This window comes from Xenopus laevis, chromosome 5S (assembly GCF_017654675.1).
Source record: "Xenopus laevis strain J_2021 chromosome 5S, Xenopus_laevis_v10.1, whole genome shotgun sequence".
NCBI classification, from domain to species: domain Eukaryota; kingdom Metazoa; phylum Chordata; class Amphibia; order Anura; family Pipidae; genus Xenopus; species Xenopus laevis.
In genome coordinates this window covers 130,761,307-130,782,818 of record NC_054380.1, presented here as the reverse complement: position 1 = coordinate 130,782,818, position 21,512 = coordinate 130,761,307, and the positions used below count along the sequence as shown (strand labels likewise).

General features: G+C 41.8%; 1 protein-coding gene across 5 annotated transcripts in view; it reads left to right on the top strand.

Moving 5' to 3' along the window:
• Positions 1–21,512, top strand: part of pum2.S (pumilio RNA binding family member 2 S homeolog) — a 63,161-nt gene that overhangs the window by 11,580 nt on the left and 30,069 nt on the right. For 4 of the 5 annotated variants that reach the window (XM_018265962.2, XM_041565066.1, XM_018265960.2 and 1 more), the window contains exons 2-3: positions 16,025–16,349; positions 19,821–19,889. In XM_018265962.2, the coding sequence (XP_018121451.1) occupies positions 16,038–16,349; positions 19,821–19,889 (381 nt within the window). In that variant the 5' untranslated portion in view covers positions 16,025–16,037. The remainder of the gene's footprint in view (positions 1–16,024; positions 16,350–19,820; positions 19,890–21,512) is intronic. The other variant, XM_041565067.1, reaches the window with a different exon arrangement.

Sequence of the window (21,512 nt, the reverse complement as noted above, 5' to 3'; positions counted from 1 at the left end):
TAGTGGCCGCCTCCTTGGTGTATGTATCGCTAGTGGCCGCCTCCTTGGTGTATGTATCGCCTAGTGGCCCCTTGTATCGCTCTATGGCGCCTCCGTGGTGTATGTATCGCCTAGGTGGCCGCCTCCTTGGTGTATGTATCGCCTAGTGGCCGCCTCCTGGTGTATGTATCGCCTAGTGGCCGCCTCCTTGGTGTATGTATCGCCTAGTGGCCGCCTCCTTGGTGTAATGTATCGCCTAGTGGCCGCCTCCTTGGTGTATGTATCGCCTAGTGGCCGCCTCCTTGGTGTCATGTATCGCCTAGTGGCCGCCTCCTTGGTGTATGTGCCTAGTGGCCGCCTCTTGGTGTAATGTATCGCTGGGCCGCCTCCTTGGTGTATGTATCGCCTAGTGGCCGCCTTCCTTGGTGTATGTATCGCCTAGTGGCCGCCTCCTTGGTGTATGTATCGCCTAGTGGCCGGCCTCCTTGGTGTATGTATCGCCTAGTGGCCGCCTCCTTGGTGTATGTATCGCCTAGTGGCCGCCTCCTTGGTGTATGTATCGCCTAGTGGCCGCCCCTTGGTGTATGTATCGCCTAGTGGCCGCCTCCTTGGTGTATGTATCGCCTAGTGGCCGCCTCCTTGGTGTATGTATCGCCTAGTGGCCGCCTCCTTGGTGTATGTATCGCCTAGTGGCCGCCTCCTTGGTGTATGTATCGCCTAGTGGGCCGCCTCCTTGGTGTATGTATCGCCTAGTGGCCGCCTCCTTGGTGTATGTATCGCCTAGTGGCCGCCTCCTTGGTGTATGTATCGCCTAGTGGCCGCCTCCTTGGTGTATGTATCGCCTAGTGGCCGCCTCCTTGGTGTATGTATCGCCTAGTGGCCGCCTCCTTGGTGTATGTATCGCCTGTGGCCGCCTCCTTGGTGTATGTATCGCCTAGTGGCCGCCTCCTTGGTGTATGTATCGCCTAGTGGCCGCCTCCTTGGTGTATGTATCGCCTAGTGGCCGCCTCCTTTTCGCCTAGTGGCCGCCTCCTTGGTGTATGTATCGCCTAGTGGCCGCCTCCTTGGTGTATGTATCGCCTAGTGGCCGCCTCCTTGGTGTATGTATCGCCTAGTGGCCGCCTCCTTGGTGTATGTATCGCCTAGTGGCCGCCTCCTTGGTGTATGTATCGCCTAGTGGCCGCCTACCTTGGTGTATGTATCGCCTAGTGGCCGCCTCCTTGGTGTATGTATCGCCTAGTGGCCGCCTCCATGTGGTGTATGTATTGGCGCCTTGTGGCCGCCTCCTTGGTGTATGTATCGCCTAGTGGCCGCCTCCTTGTGTATGTATCGCCTAGTGGCCGCCTCCTTGGTGTATGTATCGCCTTGTGGCCGCCTCCTTGGTGTATGTATCGCCTAGTGCCGCCTCCTTGGTGTATGTATCGCCTAAGTGGCCGCCTCCTTGGTGTATGTATCGCCTAGTGGCCGCCTCCTTGGTGTATGTATCGCCTAGTGGCCGCCTCCTTGGTGTATGTATCGCCTAGTGGCCGCCTCCTGGTGTATGTATCGCCTAGTGGCCGCCTCCTTGGTGTATTGTACTCGCCTAAGTGGCCGCACTCCCTTGGTGTATGTATCGCCTAGTGGCCGCCTCCTTGGTGTATGTATCGCCTAGTGGCCGCCTCTTGGTGTATGTATCGCCTAGTGGCCGCCTCCTTGGTGTATGTATCGCCTAGTGGCCGCCTCCTTGGTGTATGTATCGCCTAGTGGCCGCCTCCTTGGTGTATGTATCGCCTAGTGGCCGCCTCCTTGGTGTATGTATCGCCTAGTGGCCGCCTCCTTGGTGTATGTATCGCCTAGTGGCCGCCTCCTTGGTGTATGTATCGCCTAGTGGCCGCCTCCTTGGTGTATGTATCGCCTAGTGGCCGCCTCCTTGGTGTATGTATCGCCTAGTGGCCGCCTCCTTGGTGTATGTATCGCCTAGTGGCCGCCTCCTTGGTGTATGTATCGCCTAGTGGCCGCCTCCTTGGTGTATGTATCGCCTAGTGGCCGCCTCCTTGGTGTATGTATCGCCTAGTGGCCGCCTCCTTGGTGTATGTATCGCCTAGTGGCAGAGTGGCCCTTTTTCTTCTCACCACCCTTCTTTGCTGGCGCCATTTCTTCAACCAAGGACTATGGCAAAAGTTCATGTAAACTCTATGCGGTGCCTGTTTGATAGTTTATAGCATACTGGGATTTTTTTGATTGGCACTGCCACAGTGCAGTACGGTGGGTGGTGTAATTGGAGCTGTACTTCCAGGCCTGTCCATGTGTATAATTTGTTGTTCAACCCCTTATCTCAAAGATTGAATTTGCGTTAGAGGAACATCAATAGTGTTCATATCTGAAAGTTTCTCAAGGGAATCTGTCTGGACATATAGCGACAAGTGCAGAACTTGCCTAATCCCCTGGACATTCCATGGGTTAATAAATTGGGTCAAAGGTGAGCAAATCCAGGCTATAAGGAGCAAAAGTATGGATTAAAGAGGCCAGGTAAGGCAAATGCTGACTCCTCTGTACCCTAGAAATGGAAAATGATTCCGTTGACTGGACATACAATTTATTCCTCTTCTGCACAAGAGCAAATATGTGCTGCATTTTTATGGCTAATATCTGGCACGGTGGATTCTCCACTAGCGTATTTTTGCCTGTGGTGAAACTCCCAAATACAGTGCCATCCGTAATCCTTTATTTTATGGCAGACACACTGGCCGATTCGGGGAGATTAGTGGCCCGCCGACAAATCTCTTCTTCGGGGTATCTAATCAACCCGAACTGCCTTCTCGCCAGCTAGAATGAAAATCGCGGGCGGGATGGCACTCTGAGAGCTTCGTTTTCCCAAGTTGCCTCACGAGGAAACTGCGGACGACTTTGGAAATTAAAGCGCTCAGTGCCATCACGCGGGCGCTTTACATCTTAGCCGGCGGGAATGCATAGTCGGGGGATTAGTCGCCCTGAAGAAGAGGAGATTTGTCGCCAGCCGACTAATCTCCCCAAATCTGACCGTGTGTCTCTGCCCTTAGAGGTGCCCCATGCTGCCTACGGTTACTAACCTGTGTCAATCGGCAACTGGCTACAAGATGAGCAGCTCTACAAGTGGCATCAGACTTGAGGGTAGGGTTTGATTGGCTGGGGCCATCTTTACAGTTATCCTTCAGCCTAACGGAGCTTCTCTCTGCTTGAAGCTATGCAGGGGAGGGAATCCTTTTTATGTATAAATATTCTGGAACACCAGACATGTCCAAGGTTGCAAGGAATTGCTACAGGGAATCGAACCAGGGTCACAGGAGATCCCACACCGGTGATTGACATAGATAAATATCTAGGAGGCGCCTGAGGAAGGTAAGAGAGATCAAAGTGCCGCTCTATTTTTCTCCAGGCCTTAACTGTATTTAAGGGATTTTTTGTACAGGTATGGGACCTGTAATCCAGAATGCTCTGGATCTGGGGCTTTCCAGATAAAGGAACTTTCCTTAATTGGATCTTCATACCTAGAAAATCATGAAAACATTAAATAAACCCAATAGGCTGGGTTTGCTTCCAATAAGGATTAATTATATCTTAGTTGGTACCAAGTACAATCTACTGTTTGATTATTACAGAGAAAAAGGAAATCATTTTTAAAAATGTGGCTTATTTGATTATATGGGAGACGACCTTTCTGTAATTCGCAGCTTTCTGGTCAACGGGTTTCCAGATAAAGTATCCTATACCTGCAAAATAGAAATATTGCAATCTGAAGTTTTCCTTGTATCTTTGTCTCCTATTGCTAAAAGCACTTTCAAGATTGTACAAGTTTTTGTCCTATTTTGGAAACTTGTTTTGATGTGTTGGTGTTTTTTTTTTAAGAGGAAGCGTTTGTCGTGGGCAGGTTTTCTGAATAATTTCCTTTCCATCTGTAAGTGGATGAAGGCGGCCAAAGGGATCCGATTCTAGTGATTCAATGTGACGGCATACAAAGTGCTTTCATTCAGACCTCTTGGCTGTGTATGGAATGTACAGTATGTCTCCTGATGTATAAGTTCATACAGTATCATCCTTGGCCCCCCTCTTTAAGTTGTGGCTGGAAACGGAACTGAGCCATAGGCACTTTGTGTATGTTGTATTTTCAACTTTTTATTTTAGTCTCCCTTGGCTCCCATCAGTCTACCAATTAATCCTGGCTTCTAAATTCTGCATTGATCTAAACACTGGGGTTCAAACCAGATCTGAGACAAAGTGCTCTACAGTATCTGCAATAATGGCCATATGTGATTCTGTCATGGTTTTTATGGTGTAGTTTTTATCTAAATTGGACTGTATACACTGCAAACAATTCACTCTACCTTATCAAATTTAATTTCTAAACCAGCAAGTGTAGTTTTTTTGACAGCCAAATAGAACACGTTACACGGGAATCCATGACTGCTGTGGAATTCTCTCCTTGAATCAGTTGTACAGGCTGATACATTAGATAGCTTTAAGAAGGGGTTGGATGGCTTTTTAGCAAGTGAGGGAATACAGGGTTATGGGAAATAGCTCATGGTCCAAGTTGATCCAGGGACTAGTCCGATTGCCATTTTGGAGTCAGGAAGGAATTTTTCCCCCTCTAAGGCAAATTGGAGAGGCTTCAGATGGGTTTTTTTGCCTTCCTCTGGATCAACTGGCAGATAGGTAGTAAATAAAAAAAGGTTGAACTCGATGGACATGTCTTTTTTCAACCTTACTTACTATGACCTGGAGACATGTCCAAGGTTGCAAGGAATTGCTACAGGGAATCGAACCAGGGTCACAGGAGATCCCACACCGGTGATTGACATAGATAAATATCTAGGAGGCGCCTGAGGAAGGTAAGAGAGATCAAAGTGCCGCTCTATTTTTCTCCAGGCCTTAACTGTATTTAAGGGATTTTTTGTACAGGTATGGGACCTGTAATCCAGAATGCTCTGGATCTGGGGCTTTCCAGATAAAGGTTTTTATGGTGTAGTTTTTATCTAAATTGGACTGTATACACTGCAAACAATTCACTCTACCTTATCAAATTTAATTTCTAAACCAGCAAGTGTAGTTTTTTTGACAGCCAAATAGAACACGTTACACGGGAATCCATGACTGCTGTGGAATTCTCTCCTTGAATCAGTTGTACAGGCTGATACATTAGATAGCTTTAAGAAGGGGTTGGATGGCTTTTTAGCAAGTGAGGGAATACAGGGTTATGGGAAATAGCTCATGGTCCAAGTTGATCCAGGGACTGGTCCCATTGCCATTTTGGAGTCAGGAAGGAATTTTTCCCCCTCTAAGGCAAATTGGAGAGGCTTCAGATGGGTTTTTTGCCTTCCTCTGGATCAACTGGCAGATAGGTAGTAAATAAAAAAAGGTTGAACTCGATGGACATGTCTTTTTTCAACCTTACTTACTATGACCTGGAGACAAGATGGTGAGGGATCAACTGCTATTGGAGTTTCTGCTTGTCTGTTTCCCTTTCATATTTATTCCAATGATAGTGTCTGAATTTTTCGATTATATTTAAATCATACTGTGATTTAGAGTCAGCACTTTAGGATGGAACTGCTTTCTGGCAGGCTGTTGTTTCTCCTGCTCAATGTAACTGAATGTGTCTCAGTGGGACCTTGATTTTACTATTGAGTGCTGTTCTTAGATCAGGGGTCCCCAACCTTTTTTTACCCGTGAGCTACATACAAATATAAAAAGAGTTGGGGAGCAACACAAGCATGAAAAAGAACCTTGGGGTGCAAAATAAGGGCTGTGATTGGTTATTTGGTAGCCCCTACGTGGACTGGCAGCCTACAAGAGGCTCTATTTGGCACTATACTTTGTTTTTATGCAATAAAATTTGCTTCCAAGCCTGGAATTAAAAAATAAGCACCTGTTTTGAGGCCCCTCAGAGCAACATCCAGGGGGTTGGAGAGCAACATGTTGCTCATGAGCTACTGGCTGGGGATCCCTGTCTTAGATCTACCAGGCAGCTGTTATCTTGTGTTAGGGAGCTGCTATCTGGTTACCTTCCCATTTTTCTGTTTTAGGCTGCTGGGGGGGGGGGGAAGGAAAGGGATGACATCACTCCAACTTGCAGTGCAGTAGTAAAGAGTGACTGAAGTTTATCAGAGCACAAGTCACAAGACTGAGGGCAGCTGGGAAACAGACAATATGTCTGTCATGTCAGATTTCAAAATTAAATATTAAAAAAAAAAAATCTGTTTGCTCTTTTGAGAAACGGATTTCAGTGAAAAATTCTGCAGGAGTAGCACTATTAACTGATCAGTTTAAAAAGAAAAAAATTCCCATGACAGTATCCCTTTAAGGATGTTTTTGATCCAGTAGTAGAGGTTACCATGCTTTACTCAACAATGCTCTTTTCCCACTGAGATCATATAAGAAGGGCTTAATCGCTCTGTGCAAGGAGCAGTTGTCTCATTAATATTCCCCATGCAACATTTCCCAAACAAAGAAAATATAAAACATCTCTGCAAGAAATGGGAAATGATAACCCTCTTTGACACAAGCTTATTTAGTTACAGTAGGTGCATAAACACAATATAAACATCTGACAATGTCAAATAAGGCGATATTTTCCCTTTAAAGGGGAACTCTCTCAAAAATGAAAATTTTATGAGTATCATACTGAAATAAGAGGTTTTCTAAATACCAATTAAAAATTATGTACTGTTTTTGAAATAATCAAGTTCATCTTCACTATTCCTCTCTTAGCATCTGTTTCTCTTCATTCTGTCTTCATGCAGCAGTTGGGTGTCAGATATTCATTGACAGTTGGACCCAATATATCTTATAGGGGGGCTCCTTTTGCCTAGAAGATGTATTAGAGGTCACTCTATTAAAATCACCAGACATCATGTCTCTCTACATGCAGGATTTGTGCAAAAGGCAGTTATTTTGTTAGATTTTGTTTCTACTGGAATCCGTTATTTGACTGAACTCTAATACATCTGTGAGGAAATGAAGCCCCCCTATAAGATATATTGGATCTGTCAATGATTATCTGACCCCAATTGCTGCATGAAGAGAGAATTAAGAGAAACCGATTTTGAGAGAGGAATAGTGCAGATAAACTTGATTATTTCGGAAACGATGAAAAATATTATTTAATTTATTGTATTTAGAAAGTTTATTTCAGTATATTAAATTTTCATTTTTGCGATGCACGTAAGGTACTAAGATCACATGCCAACCGTTCCAAATTAAGACAATAGTCACTGTTGTCAGTTGGTCAGACAGTGACATTTTTGCAGTCCTGGTATTTGTATTCATTTTAATTGTAATATTCATCAATTGGGAATCCACTTCTGATTTCTGCCTTAGTTAAGCCTGAGGGACTCGCCCCAGTTCACAGGCAATCAAATGCAAAGAATTCCTATATCCAAAGATAACTGTCCCAAGGCTTTTTTCAGTAAAATAATATATTTTTATTTAAGTTAGCGTTAAAACTCGGATACATACTGACCCCACAAGGCCCACCTTACGCGTTTCGCACCCTCCGCGCTTAGTCATAGGTGTCTCTGTAAACAGCATGTCCTGTGCAGCATTTCAACCCTATTAATCCCTCCCATTTTCTTTAAAACCAATCAAAAGTTAAGAGGGATTAACCCTACTTTGTTAGTTAGGGCTCATACCCTGAAAGACATGCTATCACCTAGTCATTTAAAAATGGAATGCCGAAGACGGGATTTGGGGCCGCTTACATCGACGGGCAACTATAGATGTGGGAGCCGCAGATGCATAACCTGCAGATAAAACCTCAGATAAAAAATCCACAAATGGCGGAAAAGAGTGATATCACTAGACACTTTACTGCCTGTAATGGGGGAGACATAACATTTTTCTGCATTCAAGAGAGAGAGAGAGTGAGAGGAGGTGATCAGTTGAGCCTTTTGGAAAGGAGAGAGGTGTTTTGGATTTTCCATTTGGGAACACGTCTGCCCCTAGGACTTAATCACGAGTTTGAGGTCACCTGTTATATCTGAAGAAGTTAATAGTGCTTAAAGCTTCTCTGCTGGGTAATCTTTAATAGAGAGAGAGTTAGTGACGGTTTTTATAATTAATAACGTGTGCAAAAAAGTGAGTGTAAATTATTTTTGGAATTATATTGTTTCAATGTGATAAGATATATATTGACTTTATGGATACTGTTAAAGGAGAAGGAAAGATTAAAACTAAGTAAGCCTTATCAGAAAGGTCCACCTAAATATACCAGTAAACCCTCAAAGTAATGCTGACAAGTCCCCTGTCAAAAGAAACACTGATTTTCTTTCCTTCTATTGTGTACTCATGGGCTTCTGTATCAGACTTCCTGTTTTCAGCTTAAACCTCATTGCCCTGGGCAAGAGCATGCTCAGTTTGCTCCTCTTCCCCACCCCCCTCCCTTCTCTACTGTAATCTGAGCCCAGAGCAGGGAGAGACTCAGGCAGGAAGTGATGTCACACCATGTTAATACTGCAGCTGCTATCCTAAACAGAGTTTTCTAGAGCTTTTTACTCGGGTATGGTAAAACTTTCTACAGAATAAATATAGCATTCTAGCTTGCACAATTGCAGCTAATCTATTGGCAATAAAATGCCTCCGTAGCTTTCCTTCTCCTTTAAACTGAAAATACTACTTGAATTTACAAACAGTGATACATGAAATAGAATATGAACACCCCACAGAGGCAATTTTGGGATCAAAAAACTAATAAATTAGGGTTAATCCCTCTTAACTTTTTTTAAAGAAAATGGGAGGGATTAATAGGGTTTAAATGCCGCATAGGACATGCTGTTTACAGATACAAGAAAAGAACACACTGGCACACGAGGCTTGTATCTGCAGGGCGAACCCTTGCAAAAGTTTTTACTGCGGTGGTGCAACGTTTCAGGGCTCCGCCCCTTGTCAAGCATACCTTGACAAAGGGGCGGAGCCCTGAAACGTTGCACCACCGGACAAAGCGCCGGAGGGTGCAAAACGCGTAAGGTGGGCCTTGTGGGGTCAGTATGTATCTGAGTTTTAACGCTAACTTAAATAAAAATATATTTTACTGAAAAAAGCCTTGGGACAGTTATCTTTGGATATAGGAATTATTTTAATTTTAATTGTGATGAGTTTTTTCAGTATGTGTTTACCGTATATGCTGCCTTTAAACTGTGGCATACTGAAGGCCGTTCTTCCGCTTTTAGTCACTTGCAGCTGCTCTTCAATAAGGCGTAAAATTCTTACGGCACTAAGCAATGTATCATACGGATCCAAGAATCCTTGTATAATGATGCGAATAAAATGTATTAAATTTGCTGTTTGATATTTACTAAAAAAAAAAAAATTCCATAACTAACAATGGAGGATAACCTGGGGCGTTGAGCCATAATGATACATAGCATGTTGGGTAAAGTGCCGCACTTCTATAGGCATGAACTGAGGGAGTGTATAGCAGGGAACAGCGATGAGCTACAGGTATGGGACCTGTTATCCAGAGTGCTCGGGACCTGGGGTTTTTCCGGATAATGGATCTTTCCATAATTTGGATCTAGAAAATCATGTAAACATTAAATAAACCCAGTAGGCTGTTTCTGCTTCTAATAAGGATTCATTACTATATCTTAGTTGGGATCAAGTACAAGCTACTGTTTTATTATTACAGAGAAAAAGGAATTATTATTGAAAATTTGGATAAAATGGAGACCTTTCCATAATTCTGAGCTCTCTGGATAAGTTATTTCTGGATAACGGATCCCATACCCGTTAATTTGGTATTGTGTTTACTGGCAGCTATGTGTCTGCCAAGGAAAGCCACTCCACTTAAAGGATAAGTAAACCTTAAAAATAAGTGTGTAGAATTGATGAGGGGCTATTCTAAGCACTTCTGCAATGTACATTCATTATTTATTTTCTTTTAATTCTGAGATATTAAGGGATACATGTACTGTTAATATGAATTAATTTGGTACAACAGCACCACCTGCTGGTCAGTTTCTGACTAATCTGACCACCAAGTAGTCAAGGAAGTTGTCGGGAGAAAGAAAGAGGCTGCTCTGATGTTCTTCTGCTTTGAAAAAAAAATATGAAACCTTTCACATCTTTCCTAAGCAGAAGAACATCAGAGCAGCCTCTTTCTTTCTCCTGACAACTTCCTTGACTACTTGCTGGTCAGATTGGTCAGAAACTGACCAGCTGGTGGCGCTGTTGTAAAAAAATTCTTTAATTTTAACAGTACATGTATCCCTTAATATCTTGGAATTAAAAGAAAATAAATAATGAATTTACATTTCAAGTGCTTAGAATAGCACCCTCATCAATTTTACATTCACTTATTTTTAAGGTTTACTTATCCTTTAAAGAGAGTGTTCACCTTTGAGGTAACTCTTAGTATGATGTACAGAGTGATATTCTGAGACAATTTGCAATTGGTTTTCATTTTTGGTATTTGTGGTTTTTGAGATATTTAGCTTTTTATTCAGCAGCCCCAGTCTGCTTTTTCAGCAATCTGGTTGCTAGGGTCCATGTTACCCTGGCAACCATGCATTTATTTGAATAAGAGACTGGAATATGAACAGGAGAGGGCCTGGATAGAAAGATGAGTAATAAAAAATAGCAATAACAATTAATGTGTTGCCTTACATAGCATTTGTTTTAGATTGGATCAGTGACCCCCATTTGAAAGTTTGAGTCAGAAGAAAAAGACAAATAAATAATTAAAAAAAACTATACAAATGAAAAATGAAGACCAATTGAAAAGCTGCTTAGAAATAGCTATTATAGAACATACTAAAAGTTAGTTTGACCGTGAACCACACCTTTAAGAAAATTATAGCTCTTTATTTTTTTTCTTTGTTTTTTTGTTGGCTGCAATTTGATGGAATTAAAAAAAACAAAAAAAAAACCCTCTTGGCCACATACATGTAACTCTTTTTAATTCCTGTTTTTATTTGCAAAATAATGGCACTTTGAGACAAACGAAAAGCCTGGGCAGTTCTTGTCTTTGTAGTCTTAATGAATTGACCTATTGTAATTGGCACAAATCTGCAATACAAAATACTTGGGCCTGTGATTATTTACTGTCATTTGTTATGCAGGCCTGGCACTTGATGGACAATTGGGTTTTCTAACAAGGTAGTCTTGTGCTTGTTTAAAATTGTTTATGTTCTATTTTAACCAGTTAACCGTAAAACCTTATGAGCGACAATGTTCGGGAGGGAAATGCAAAACATGTTGGGAAAGAAACCAACGCGTCTTCGGCAGCTTTGCGTGGCAAAGAGATCCGAGTCTTTTGTTGGTCACACCGAATTTAGGATGTTGTTTGATCTGGTTTTTCCATTTTGACCAAATGTGATATTGGCTACATTATTCCGCCTGAAGCCCAAATCCACCAGTGATTTATCAGCAACAAGTGATGGCAACCAACAGCTGATTGGTTGCTGGCGGTTCCTAGACAAGTAGCAAACTTAAATGGGTGGTGTAAGACACGCCTGGCTTCTCATACCTCCCAGCGCGTCTCTCGGAGATTGCTGGTGCGCAGGTTGTGCACTTCCGGGTTCTCTGCCTGTGTGACACTGAGCGTCGTGATGTCACAAAGAGGCGCTGAATTCGAAGATTGGCGCCAAATCTTTAAAAAGCCTGACATTTTGTCTGTGCTCAAGCTGGTTTCAGTGATCTGTTCTTGCTGAAGCGTTTTGATTGTGATTTGAATCCCTGCCTGATTTTTAAATTGATGCTTGCCGCCCGCCTTGACCCGTTGCCTGATTCTCGACATGTCTTGTCTTATCCTGCCGGTACCTCGTTTACAAACTTTTTATACTCCCTTTTCTTGTTGGTTTTTCGCGGCAGAAAGCCCGGGGACCCCAAAAGGGCGTTCGTGAACACTGTAATCCACAGGGTGTACCCAGCGTTCAAGGTTCCTAAGGACAAGAATGTTACAGATGGTTCAGCTCTTTTTGGGATGTTATAGAATGGCTAAATCTAAGCAACTTTTCAATTGGCCTTCTTTTATTTTATTTTTTTTTATAGTTTTTTGAATCATTTGCCTTCTTCTTATAACTCTTTCCAGCTTTCAAATGGGGCCCATCTAAAAAACAAATGCTCTGTAAGGCTACAAATGTGTAGTCCGTGCTATTCTTTATTAGGGATGCACCAAATCCACTATTTTGGATTCGGCGGAACCCCCGAATCCTTTGCGAAAGATTCGGCTGAAGACCTAACCGAATCCTAATTGCATATGCAAATTAGGGGTGGGAAGAGGGAAAACGTGTTTTTTTTTAATTCCTTGTTTTGTGACGCCCCGGTTGAAATTGCTATAGTGCATATTCCATTATTTTCAGTAGGGCTTCATTTTGCGAGTACTTGCGCTCGGCCACGTGTTTTTAAAACCGCAACATAAAGACGTCCCATGTGACCTTGCCCTAAAACTGTTCATTACTTTACTCCCTTAGGCCCCAAACCTAGATATATTTGCTAGAACAAGAGATGTACATGAAACAAGGTGTTGGAGGTAAAGGTAAAACCTGCCCAATATCTGGACAGGCAGGTTTTTATTGGCCTGTGTATGGCCACCTTCATCCAGCGATCAACCAGTAGTGGTGGCTTTATACAAGTATAGACTCTTGTATTAGAGTCCTGCAGCGGGTCGGGTATCTGCGGGTTACCCTCAAAAACCTGCGGTACCCTGCGGGTATAGACGCAGGTCGGCGGTTCTGTGGATATGCGGGTCTTCTCAATAGTGGTTTTTACTCACTTTCTGATCACGTCTACTTCTGATGTCACTTCCGGTTTACAATGACAGCACTTCCTAATCCTTGATGGTCGCGGGTCTGGTTTGCGGATAAGGTACCGTCGGGTTGGGTAGCGGGTCCAAGCGGGTTAGAATTGTGGTTGTGGGTACGGGTTCCAAAAAATGGACCCGCGCAGGACTCTTATCTTGTATGCTTGAGCCCTTAAAGGGGTTGTTCACCTTTTAAAGAACTTTTCATATGAAGTAGAGCGTCATATTCTGAGACATTTTTTATTATTTGTAATTTCCGAGTTATTTAGCTTTTTGTTAAGCAATTCTTCCGTTTGCTATTTCAGCAATCTGGTTTCTAGAGTCCAAATTCCCCTAGCAACCATGCATTGATTTGAATAAGAGACTGGAATATGAATAGGGGAGGCCTGAATAAAAGAGGAGTAATAAAAAGTAACAATAACAATACACGTGTAGCCTTACAGAGCATATGTGTTTAAAAGCTGGAAAAAGTCATAGAAAGAAGACCATTCAAAGCTATTTAAATGAAAAAATGAGGCTAATTGAAAAGTTGCTTAGAATTGGCTATTCTATAACATACTAAAGTTAAAGTAAAGATGAATCACTCCTTTAACTTGCACTCAGAAAATACATGAACTATCAGAGTTAAATAGCCCCCTTCTTTTATAAATATCTGTATCTGACTCCCACAAAAGCCTGGCTGGCTGCTAACCTTTTCTTGGCACACTATATGGGAGGGGAGTTTTTCCCTAGAGCTGTTATTTTAACCTTATTCTGTAGTTTATAGCTGCCTGTGCTTGATAACATCAGCCCTCATATGAGCCCCACGCACTGCTTTCTGTTCCATTGTCACTGAACGGAACAGTAGCACGAAAAAATTAAGTAATGAAAATATAATGTACTGTTGTGCTGCACTGGTACAACTGGTGTGTTTGTTTCTGCTGCTGTGTAGTCATGGGGGCAGCCATTCAAGCACAGGATACACAGTAGATAATAGATAAGTACTACTATAGTTTATATAAACAAGCTGCTGTGTAGTCATGGGGGCAGCCATTCAAGCACAGGATACACAGTAGATAATAGATAAGTACTACTATAGTTTATATAAACAATCTGCTGTGTAGCCATGGGGGCAGCCATTCAAGCACAGGATACACAGTAGATAACAGATAAGTACTACTATAGTTTATATAAACAAGCTGCTGTGTAGCCATGGGGGCAGCCATTCATGCACAGGATACACAGTAGATAACAGATAAGTACTACTATAGTTTATATAAACAAGCTGCTGTGTAGCCATGGGGACAGCCATTCAAGCACAGGATGCACAGTAGATAACAGATAAGTACTACTATAGTTTATATAAACAAGCTGCTGTGTAGCCATGGGGGCAGCCATTCATGCACAGGATACACAGTAGATAACAGATAAGTACTACTATAGTTTATATAAACAAGCTGCTGTGTAGCCATGGGGACAGCCATTCAAGCACAGGATGCACAGTAGATAACAGATAAGTACTACTATAATTTATATAAACAAGCTGCTGTGTAGCCATGGGGGCAGCCATTCATGCACAGGATACACAGTAGATAACAGATAAGTACTACTATAGTTTATATAAACAAGCTGCTGTGTAGCCATGGGGGCATCATTTGAAATCCTGGCAGGGAAGGAGGGACTAAACACTGATGTAACAACTTCTCCACATCTTACAGACAGCATGCAGGAACTACATAACCCACAATACATTGCACTGTAATGTTCCTTTCCTTATTGAAATCACCTGTGCTGGGAATTGTGGGGTTTGGAGGATGCCGGTTGAGGACAGCTGGCTGTTGATACAAAGTAACAGTAGTCAGCCAGCTCGGCAAATTAGTCGGACAGATCAGCAGGAGAGCAGGGGGCTAGGTTTAGGGAACTGTCAGAAACCATTAAAACTCATGAAAAGTCTGCATATTTTTTAATTGATGTATATTGCAAAGTTGCTTGAAATGTTGTGTTTTTGTGCAATTCCCCTTTAATAAAAATTCCTTGACACTGCTAGTTTAGATTGTTCTCAAATGAGCGTTTTGGGGCCTAGTTCTGGGTCCTTTCCATTGAAGTCAGAGGTTTTTAGGGCTTCTCTGTTGATTAACATCAGTCATTTTTTTAAAGCATTGTTCATTTGCAGACAATACTGAACAACTTTTCAATTGGTCTTCATGATTTAGTTTTAACAGTATTGAAATGGTCTTCTTCTTCTGACTATCCTGATTACAAATGGGAGTCACTGACCCCATCTAAACATAAATGCTCTGAAAGACTACAAATGTATTGCTATTGCTACTTTTTTATTACTCCTCTTTCTATTAATGCCCTTTCCTATACATACCGTAGCCTCTTATTCAAATCAGTGCCTGGTTGCTATGGTAGTTGGGACCCTAGCAACCAGACTGCTGAAATTGTAAACTGGCGATCTGTTGTATAAAAAGATAAATAACTCAAAAACCACAAATAATAAAAAATGAAAACCAATTGAATTTCACTCTCTACATCATACTACACATGAACAACCCCTTTAAGGGTTCTTTCTAACAGAGCACTTGTCACTGCAGACACACATTAAACATTTGATCACTTGTGAATAATAATGAGCAATAAATAAGACAAGTGAGGGGAAAAGTGGAAGCCTTTAGAGGCTCATGGTGGCATCCTCATTCTTACCATCTGTTTCTGCTCTGGCTTTGGCTATCAAACAGCTGTGCTCAGTAGGCACCATGTTCAACCAAGCAGCAGTTTTTTTATGTGTGAATGATCTTCTCTGCAGTCCCTCCTGTCATGCACCCCATTCCCTTTGCCTAAATACCGTATATACTCGAGTATAAGCCGTCCCGAGTATAAGCTGAGGTACCTAATTTTACCTCCAAAAACTGGGAAAGCTTATTGACTCGAGTATAAGCCTAGGGTGAGAAATGCAGCAGCTTCTGGTAAGTTTGAATCAAAAAATTTAGGATTTCTGCTCCCATTGGAGTTGCCGGCGTCTCGTTTTTGGATGTTGACCATTCTTGGACGCCGGCAAATATTCTTGTAGACTATTCTTGGAGGCCGGCGACTATTCTTAGACGCCGGCTACCGTTTATGCGATTGACCCGAGTATAAGCCGAAGTTGAGTTTTTCAGCATATTTTGGGTGCTGAAAAACTCGGCTTATACTAGAGTATATACGGTAAATAATTTCTGCTCTTTTTGGATTCTTAGTACCCTTTACCATACTTTTTTTAAAAAAAAAAATTTTGCCCTCTAACTCGCCATTTATTTTTGTTTTTATTTTTAGGTCCCCATGTGGAATGAATGTTCGTTCATGTGTCGTAGGTATGAATGAAGTGGCCTGGCAGGAGAGCAGAGGAATAATGCATGCAAGCAGTGGTCAGGAAGCCCTTGGGGTTGCAGTAGGGATGGTCCCACCTGGAGTGTCGTCGGCAGGGCAAGCTCATGGAAATAACCCACATGCCATGCCTCCGGGTGCTCAAGTGCCGCTGAACGGTCGTTCTCAGGATGACGCCACAGTGGGATATTTCTTCCAGAGGCAGGCGGGAGAACAGCTCAACGGCTACTCCAATAAGCACCGCTGGCCAACAGGAGATAGCATAGATGCTGCGGTATGTAGCTGTGTTCTGGGGAATCCTTGATCTCATCCCACTTGTTGGGAGTATTAGAGGTATTCTCTCATGGGAAACATGTTTTTTTTTTCAAAGTGCATAAGTTAATAGTACTGCTCCAGCAGAATTCTGCACTGAAATCTGTTTTTCAAAAGAGCAAACTGATTTTTTTAGTATTTTAATTTTGAAATCTGACATGGGGCTAGACATATGTCAATTTCCCAACTGCCCCCAGTCATGTGACTTGTGCTCTGATAAACTTCAGTCACTCTTTACTGCTGTACTGCAGTTGGGCTAATATTACCCCCTCCCTTTCCCCCCCAGAAGCCTAACAACAGAACAATGGGAAGGTAACCAGATAGCAGCTCCCTAACACAAGATAACAGCTGCCTGGTAGATATAAGAACAGTGTAAGAAATTTTTAAGAGAATCGCACAGACACCATATCTTATTGTGACCACCTGTGCATCAACATTTTGGGTGGGATTAACCCTCCCTTCGTCAGGATAAAAACCCTTGTGCTACAAACATATTTAAAGCATATGTGATACATAAAGTCCCACCCAAATACCCACAATTTACACGAGTTCAGTGCATCCCAAAGTAAGGCTTGACCCACATAATCCATGTATTGGTATAAAAGTCCAAAAATGTCCAATTTTACATCCAAAGTAACCATGTTTTCATATTGTCCCTTAAAACCAACTCCATTAATTCATATTTCAAACAAACATGGTTGACAATTATTGTAAAAATTAAATATATCAATTATACTACTTACAACCAGTGGGATGTTTAACCATTACCTCTTACCTATCATTATTCCCACTGGCAAAGATTATCTGTGAAAAAGAAACAGTGACATTATAAAATATTTATTATACCAGATAGCAGCTCCCTAACACAAGATAACAGCTGCCTGGTAGATCTAAGAACAGCACGCACTAGTAAAATCCAGGTCCCACTGAGACACATTCAGTTACATTGAGTAGGAGAAATAACAGCCTGCCAGAAAGCAGTTCCATAGTGCAGTACTGGCTCTTTCTGAAAGCACATGACCAGGCAAAATGACTTGAGATGGAGCCTACACACCAATATTACAACTAAAAAAAATACACTTGCTGGTTCAGGAATAAAATGTTATAATGTACAGTGAATTATTTGTAGTGTAAACTGTGTAATTTAGAAATAAAAACTACACCATAAAAATCATGAACGAATCCCTTTAAATTGCTTGACTTAAACAATCCCTCTAAAGCAGGTTCTATATATTCTAAGTATGGAAAGTTGCCTGTCACGGGTATCTTCTCTACTTCTTGCCATGTCCTTATCTGCCCTGCCCTGGACTGTAAACAGCACTCTGTTGCTCCACAGTTATTCATTATGGCTGGAGTACATTTTAAGGTCATTGCACAGACTGTTTACTGCTTTCTTTCTAGACATTCTCCAATTACTAGCCTTGTGGCTACTTGCTCAGCATTCAGACTCCACATTTGGCTATGGATCTGACTCTGTACATGATAGATGTATTTGTTTTTTTAGGTTAGTGTTGCTGTATTTTGCTCTTTGTTCCTGACTTTTAAGGACATCTTATATTTCTGTATGCAAGTTCATATGCTCTGGATCTTACAATTTAAAAGGATACTGTCATGGGAAAACATGTTTTTTTCGAAACGCCTCAGTTAATAGTGCTGCTCCAGCAGAATTCTGCACTGAAATCAGTTTCTCAAAAGAGAACAGATTTTTTAATATTTAATTTATTAAATCTGACAAGGGGCTAGACAGTCAGTTTCCCAGCTGCCCCCAGTCATGTGACTTGTGCTCTGATAAACTTCAGTCACTCTTTACTGCTGTACTGCAAATTGGAGTGATATCATCCCCCCCCCCAACAGCCCACCAGCAGAACAAGAGCAATGTAACCAGATAACAGCTCCCTAACACAAGATAACAGCTGCCTGGTAGATCTTAGCACAGCACTCAATAGTAAAATCCAGGTCCCATTGCGACACATTCAGGTACATTGAGTAGGAGAAACAACAGCCTACCTGAAAGCAGTTCCATCCTAAAGTGCTGGCTCTTTCTGAAAGCACATGACCAGGCAAAATGACCTGAGATGCACCTACACACCAATATTACAACTAAACCATACACTTGCTGCTTCAGTAGAGTGAATTATTTGCAGTGTAATTTAGAAATTAAAACTACATCATAAAAATGATGACAGAATCCCTTAAAGTAGGTTGATTCTATCACGATTACTAAAAAAAAAAAAAAAAAAAAATCACTGGAACACCAATTACAGCCATAGAACTGACTGTTATTACTGCAGTGTTTGTCTCCAGTCCCTAAAGACAGTGTTGCTCTTGATACAGGCAATTTAGGGCTGGCAAGTCAGACAATCTGCACAGAAGGGATTTTGTTTCCCCTATCACAATAACCATATTGCTGTATGTAACAGTATCTCTTATGCACCACATTGCTTTTCTAGTCAATTTGTAATTGCAGTTGAACAACAAGTGTGTGTTTAGGGGCTTGTTAGTGTGCTTGTGTTTGCAGTGTTTGTATTATTATGTGGGTATATTGTGTATATGCTTACAGCAATGGGTAAGGAGCACACTTCTCATTATTATTAGATGATTGGAATGGCAAGTGTGTTTATAGGCAGGGGCTGCTGCAGTATTCCCAGAATGGGCCCTAACTGTGACAATTTTGCCTGGTATTTTGATCTTCTGTGTCCAGTGTATCATTTATTTAGCTGCTTAGGCGTCATGCTTATATCACACACACTCTAGGCTTTTGCTATTTATATTTCAGACCAGGGATTAATGTCTAATAGCAGCTATAAGTGCGTCAAGTATTTGCCTTTAGGAGAAACCGCTCACTTAGGGGCAGCTTGATAAAGTGTCAAAGTAAAAATTCGAATTCTGTTTTTGGTCAAAACACTCAAATTGTAATTATCCAAACTCAATTCGAGTTTTAATTCGAATTTCGTGATTTATAATACTCTGGCCCTTTAAGTGCTCAAATTCGACTATCCACCACCTTAAACCTGCTGAATTGCTGTATAAAGGTGACCGAGTCGGCAGGTTATTGGCCTGTGTATGGGGCCCTCTGACAGGTTTCCCCGATCGATATCTGGTCGAAAGTCGGACAGGGAAATCCCATCGGATAACGGCCACATCTGTTCGTTGATGCGGTCCCACGATCAGATCAGCCGATATTGCCCACCTCAAGGGTGGTGATAACATCCCAACAGTGTTATCAGTAAAGAGTAGGGTTGCCACCAAGTCGGTCAAATTTTTAAAGAGACAGTACTCTAATTTTCTTCAAATTCTAATTGAATTTGGACTATTCCCTATTCGAAGTACACAAAAAATAGCTTGAAATTACGAATTTTTTTTAATTCGAAAATTCACCTCGACCTTTGATAAATCTACCCCTATTTGTAACTGATTTCTCCTCTGTTTGCAGGTGAGGACTGTGGATGAAATGAATCATGACTTCCAGGCTCTGGCATTAGAATCTCGTGGAATGGGCGAGGTAAGTGTTTTATCTTCCTATTTCTTTGCCTGTGCCAAATTATTCTCATTATTCACTAAATATTTCCTTGTGCGTCAGCTCTGAGTGTTACCCCGAAGTTGGCAGGGACTGCATAGGATTCGGCACAACCATGCCCAATGCATTTTTATTCCCTTCACTTTAGTCTGATGTAGACATTGCTCATCTTTTTAATATTCTTGTGGGTTTTGCCCTTTCTGACTGTGTTCTGAATCTGTCTTTAGCCGCAAATGTAAAATGCTTTTTGGTTGCCCGAGTCAGAGATGCCCAAAAATCAGAGAGGAGTTAAGTAGTGGAACCTCATGTTCCAACTAATGAATCCATTTAGATATGCCTTCATTAATTTATTATAAAGTAGTCTATTGGAGACAGCCTTTCCGTATTTCTGAGCTTTCTGCATAACGGGTTTCTGGATAACAGATCCCATACCTGTACTAGCACTAGTGCAGTGGGAAGGCCGTCACAGTTTCTAAGCTTTTCCTAGTCAGTAATCAAGTTTAGGGTCCTACGCTGGTCCATTTTTTGGCTACCCCCATGGCTACACAGCAGCTTGTTTATATAAACTATAGTAGTACTTATCTGTTATCTACTGTGTATCCTGTGCTTGAATGGCTGCCCCCATGGCTACACAGCAGCTTGTTTATATAAACTATAGTAGTACTTATCTGTTATCTACTGTGTATCCTGTGCTTGAATGGCTGCCCCCATGGCTACACAGCAGCTTGTTTATATAAACTATAGTAGTACTTATCTGTTATCTACTGTGTATCCTGTGCTTGAATGGCTGCCCCCATGGCTACACAGCAGCTTGTTTATATAAACTATAGTAGTACTTATTTGTTATCTACTGTGTATCCTGTGCTTGAATGGCTGCCCCCATGGCTACACAGCAGCTTGTTTATATAAACTATAGTAGTACTTATCTGTTATCTACTGTGTATCCTGTGCTTGAATGGCTGCCCCCATGGCTACACAGCAGCTTGTTTATATAAACTATAGTAGTACTTATTTGTTATCTACTGTGTATCCTGTGCTTGAATGGCTGCCCCCATGGCTACACAGCAGCATGTTTATATAAACTATAGTAGAACTTCAGTAGCAAACACACCAGTTTTACCTGTACAGATCAACAGTACATTATATTTTCATTAATTTAGCATTTTCATTTTTTGGTGTTACTGTCCCTTTAAAGAAAAAACGAATTTTAGGATGGCCATTGACATGCAGCTTTTATTCTTTGAGCCACGAATCTGCAACTAACCATTCAGATTAAATAATTAGGAAAAATAACAAATCAGACAATGTTAATTAACAGACAGCAATTGTGCTGCTCAGAAAAGAAAAAGCAAGTGATAGTCATAAATATCCAAGAAATAAGGTTACGTCTTGAGTTTGATTCAAGACCACCTTCAAAGACTTTTCCAGGTTTTCTATCATATAGGAAAGATGGGCAGGTGGGGTGGAACTTTAGATATCAGTTTAGAATGGTTGGACCACTCCCATTCCTCTGCCCAGTACACAAGCTATGTGTCATTACTGGGCCAAGCTAAGCACATTCCCATTCCTGATAGTTTCCCCTATTCAGAAACAGCATTGAGTTTTTAA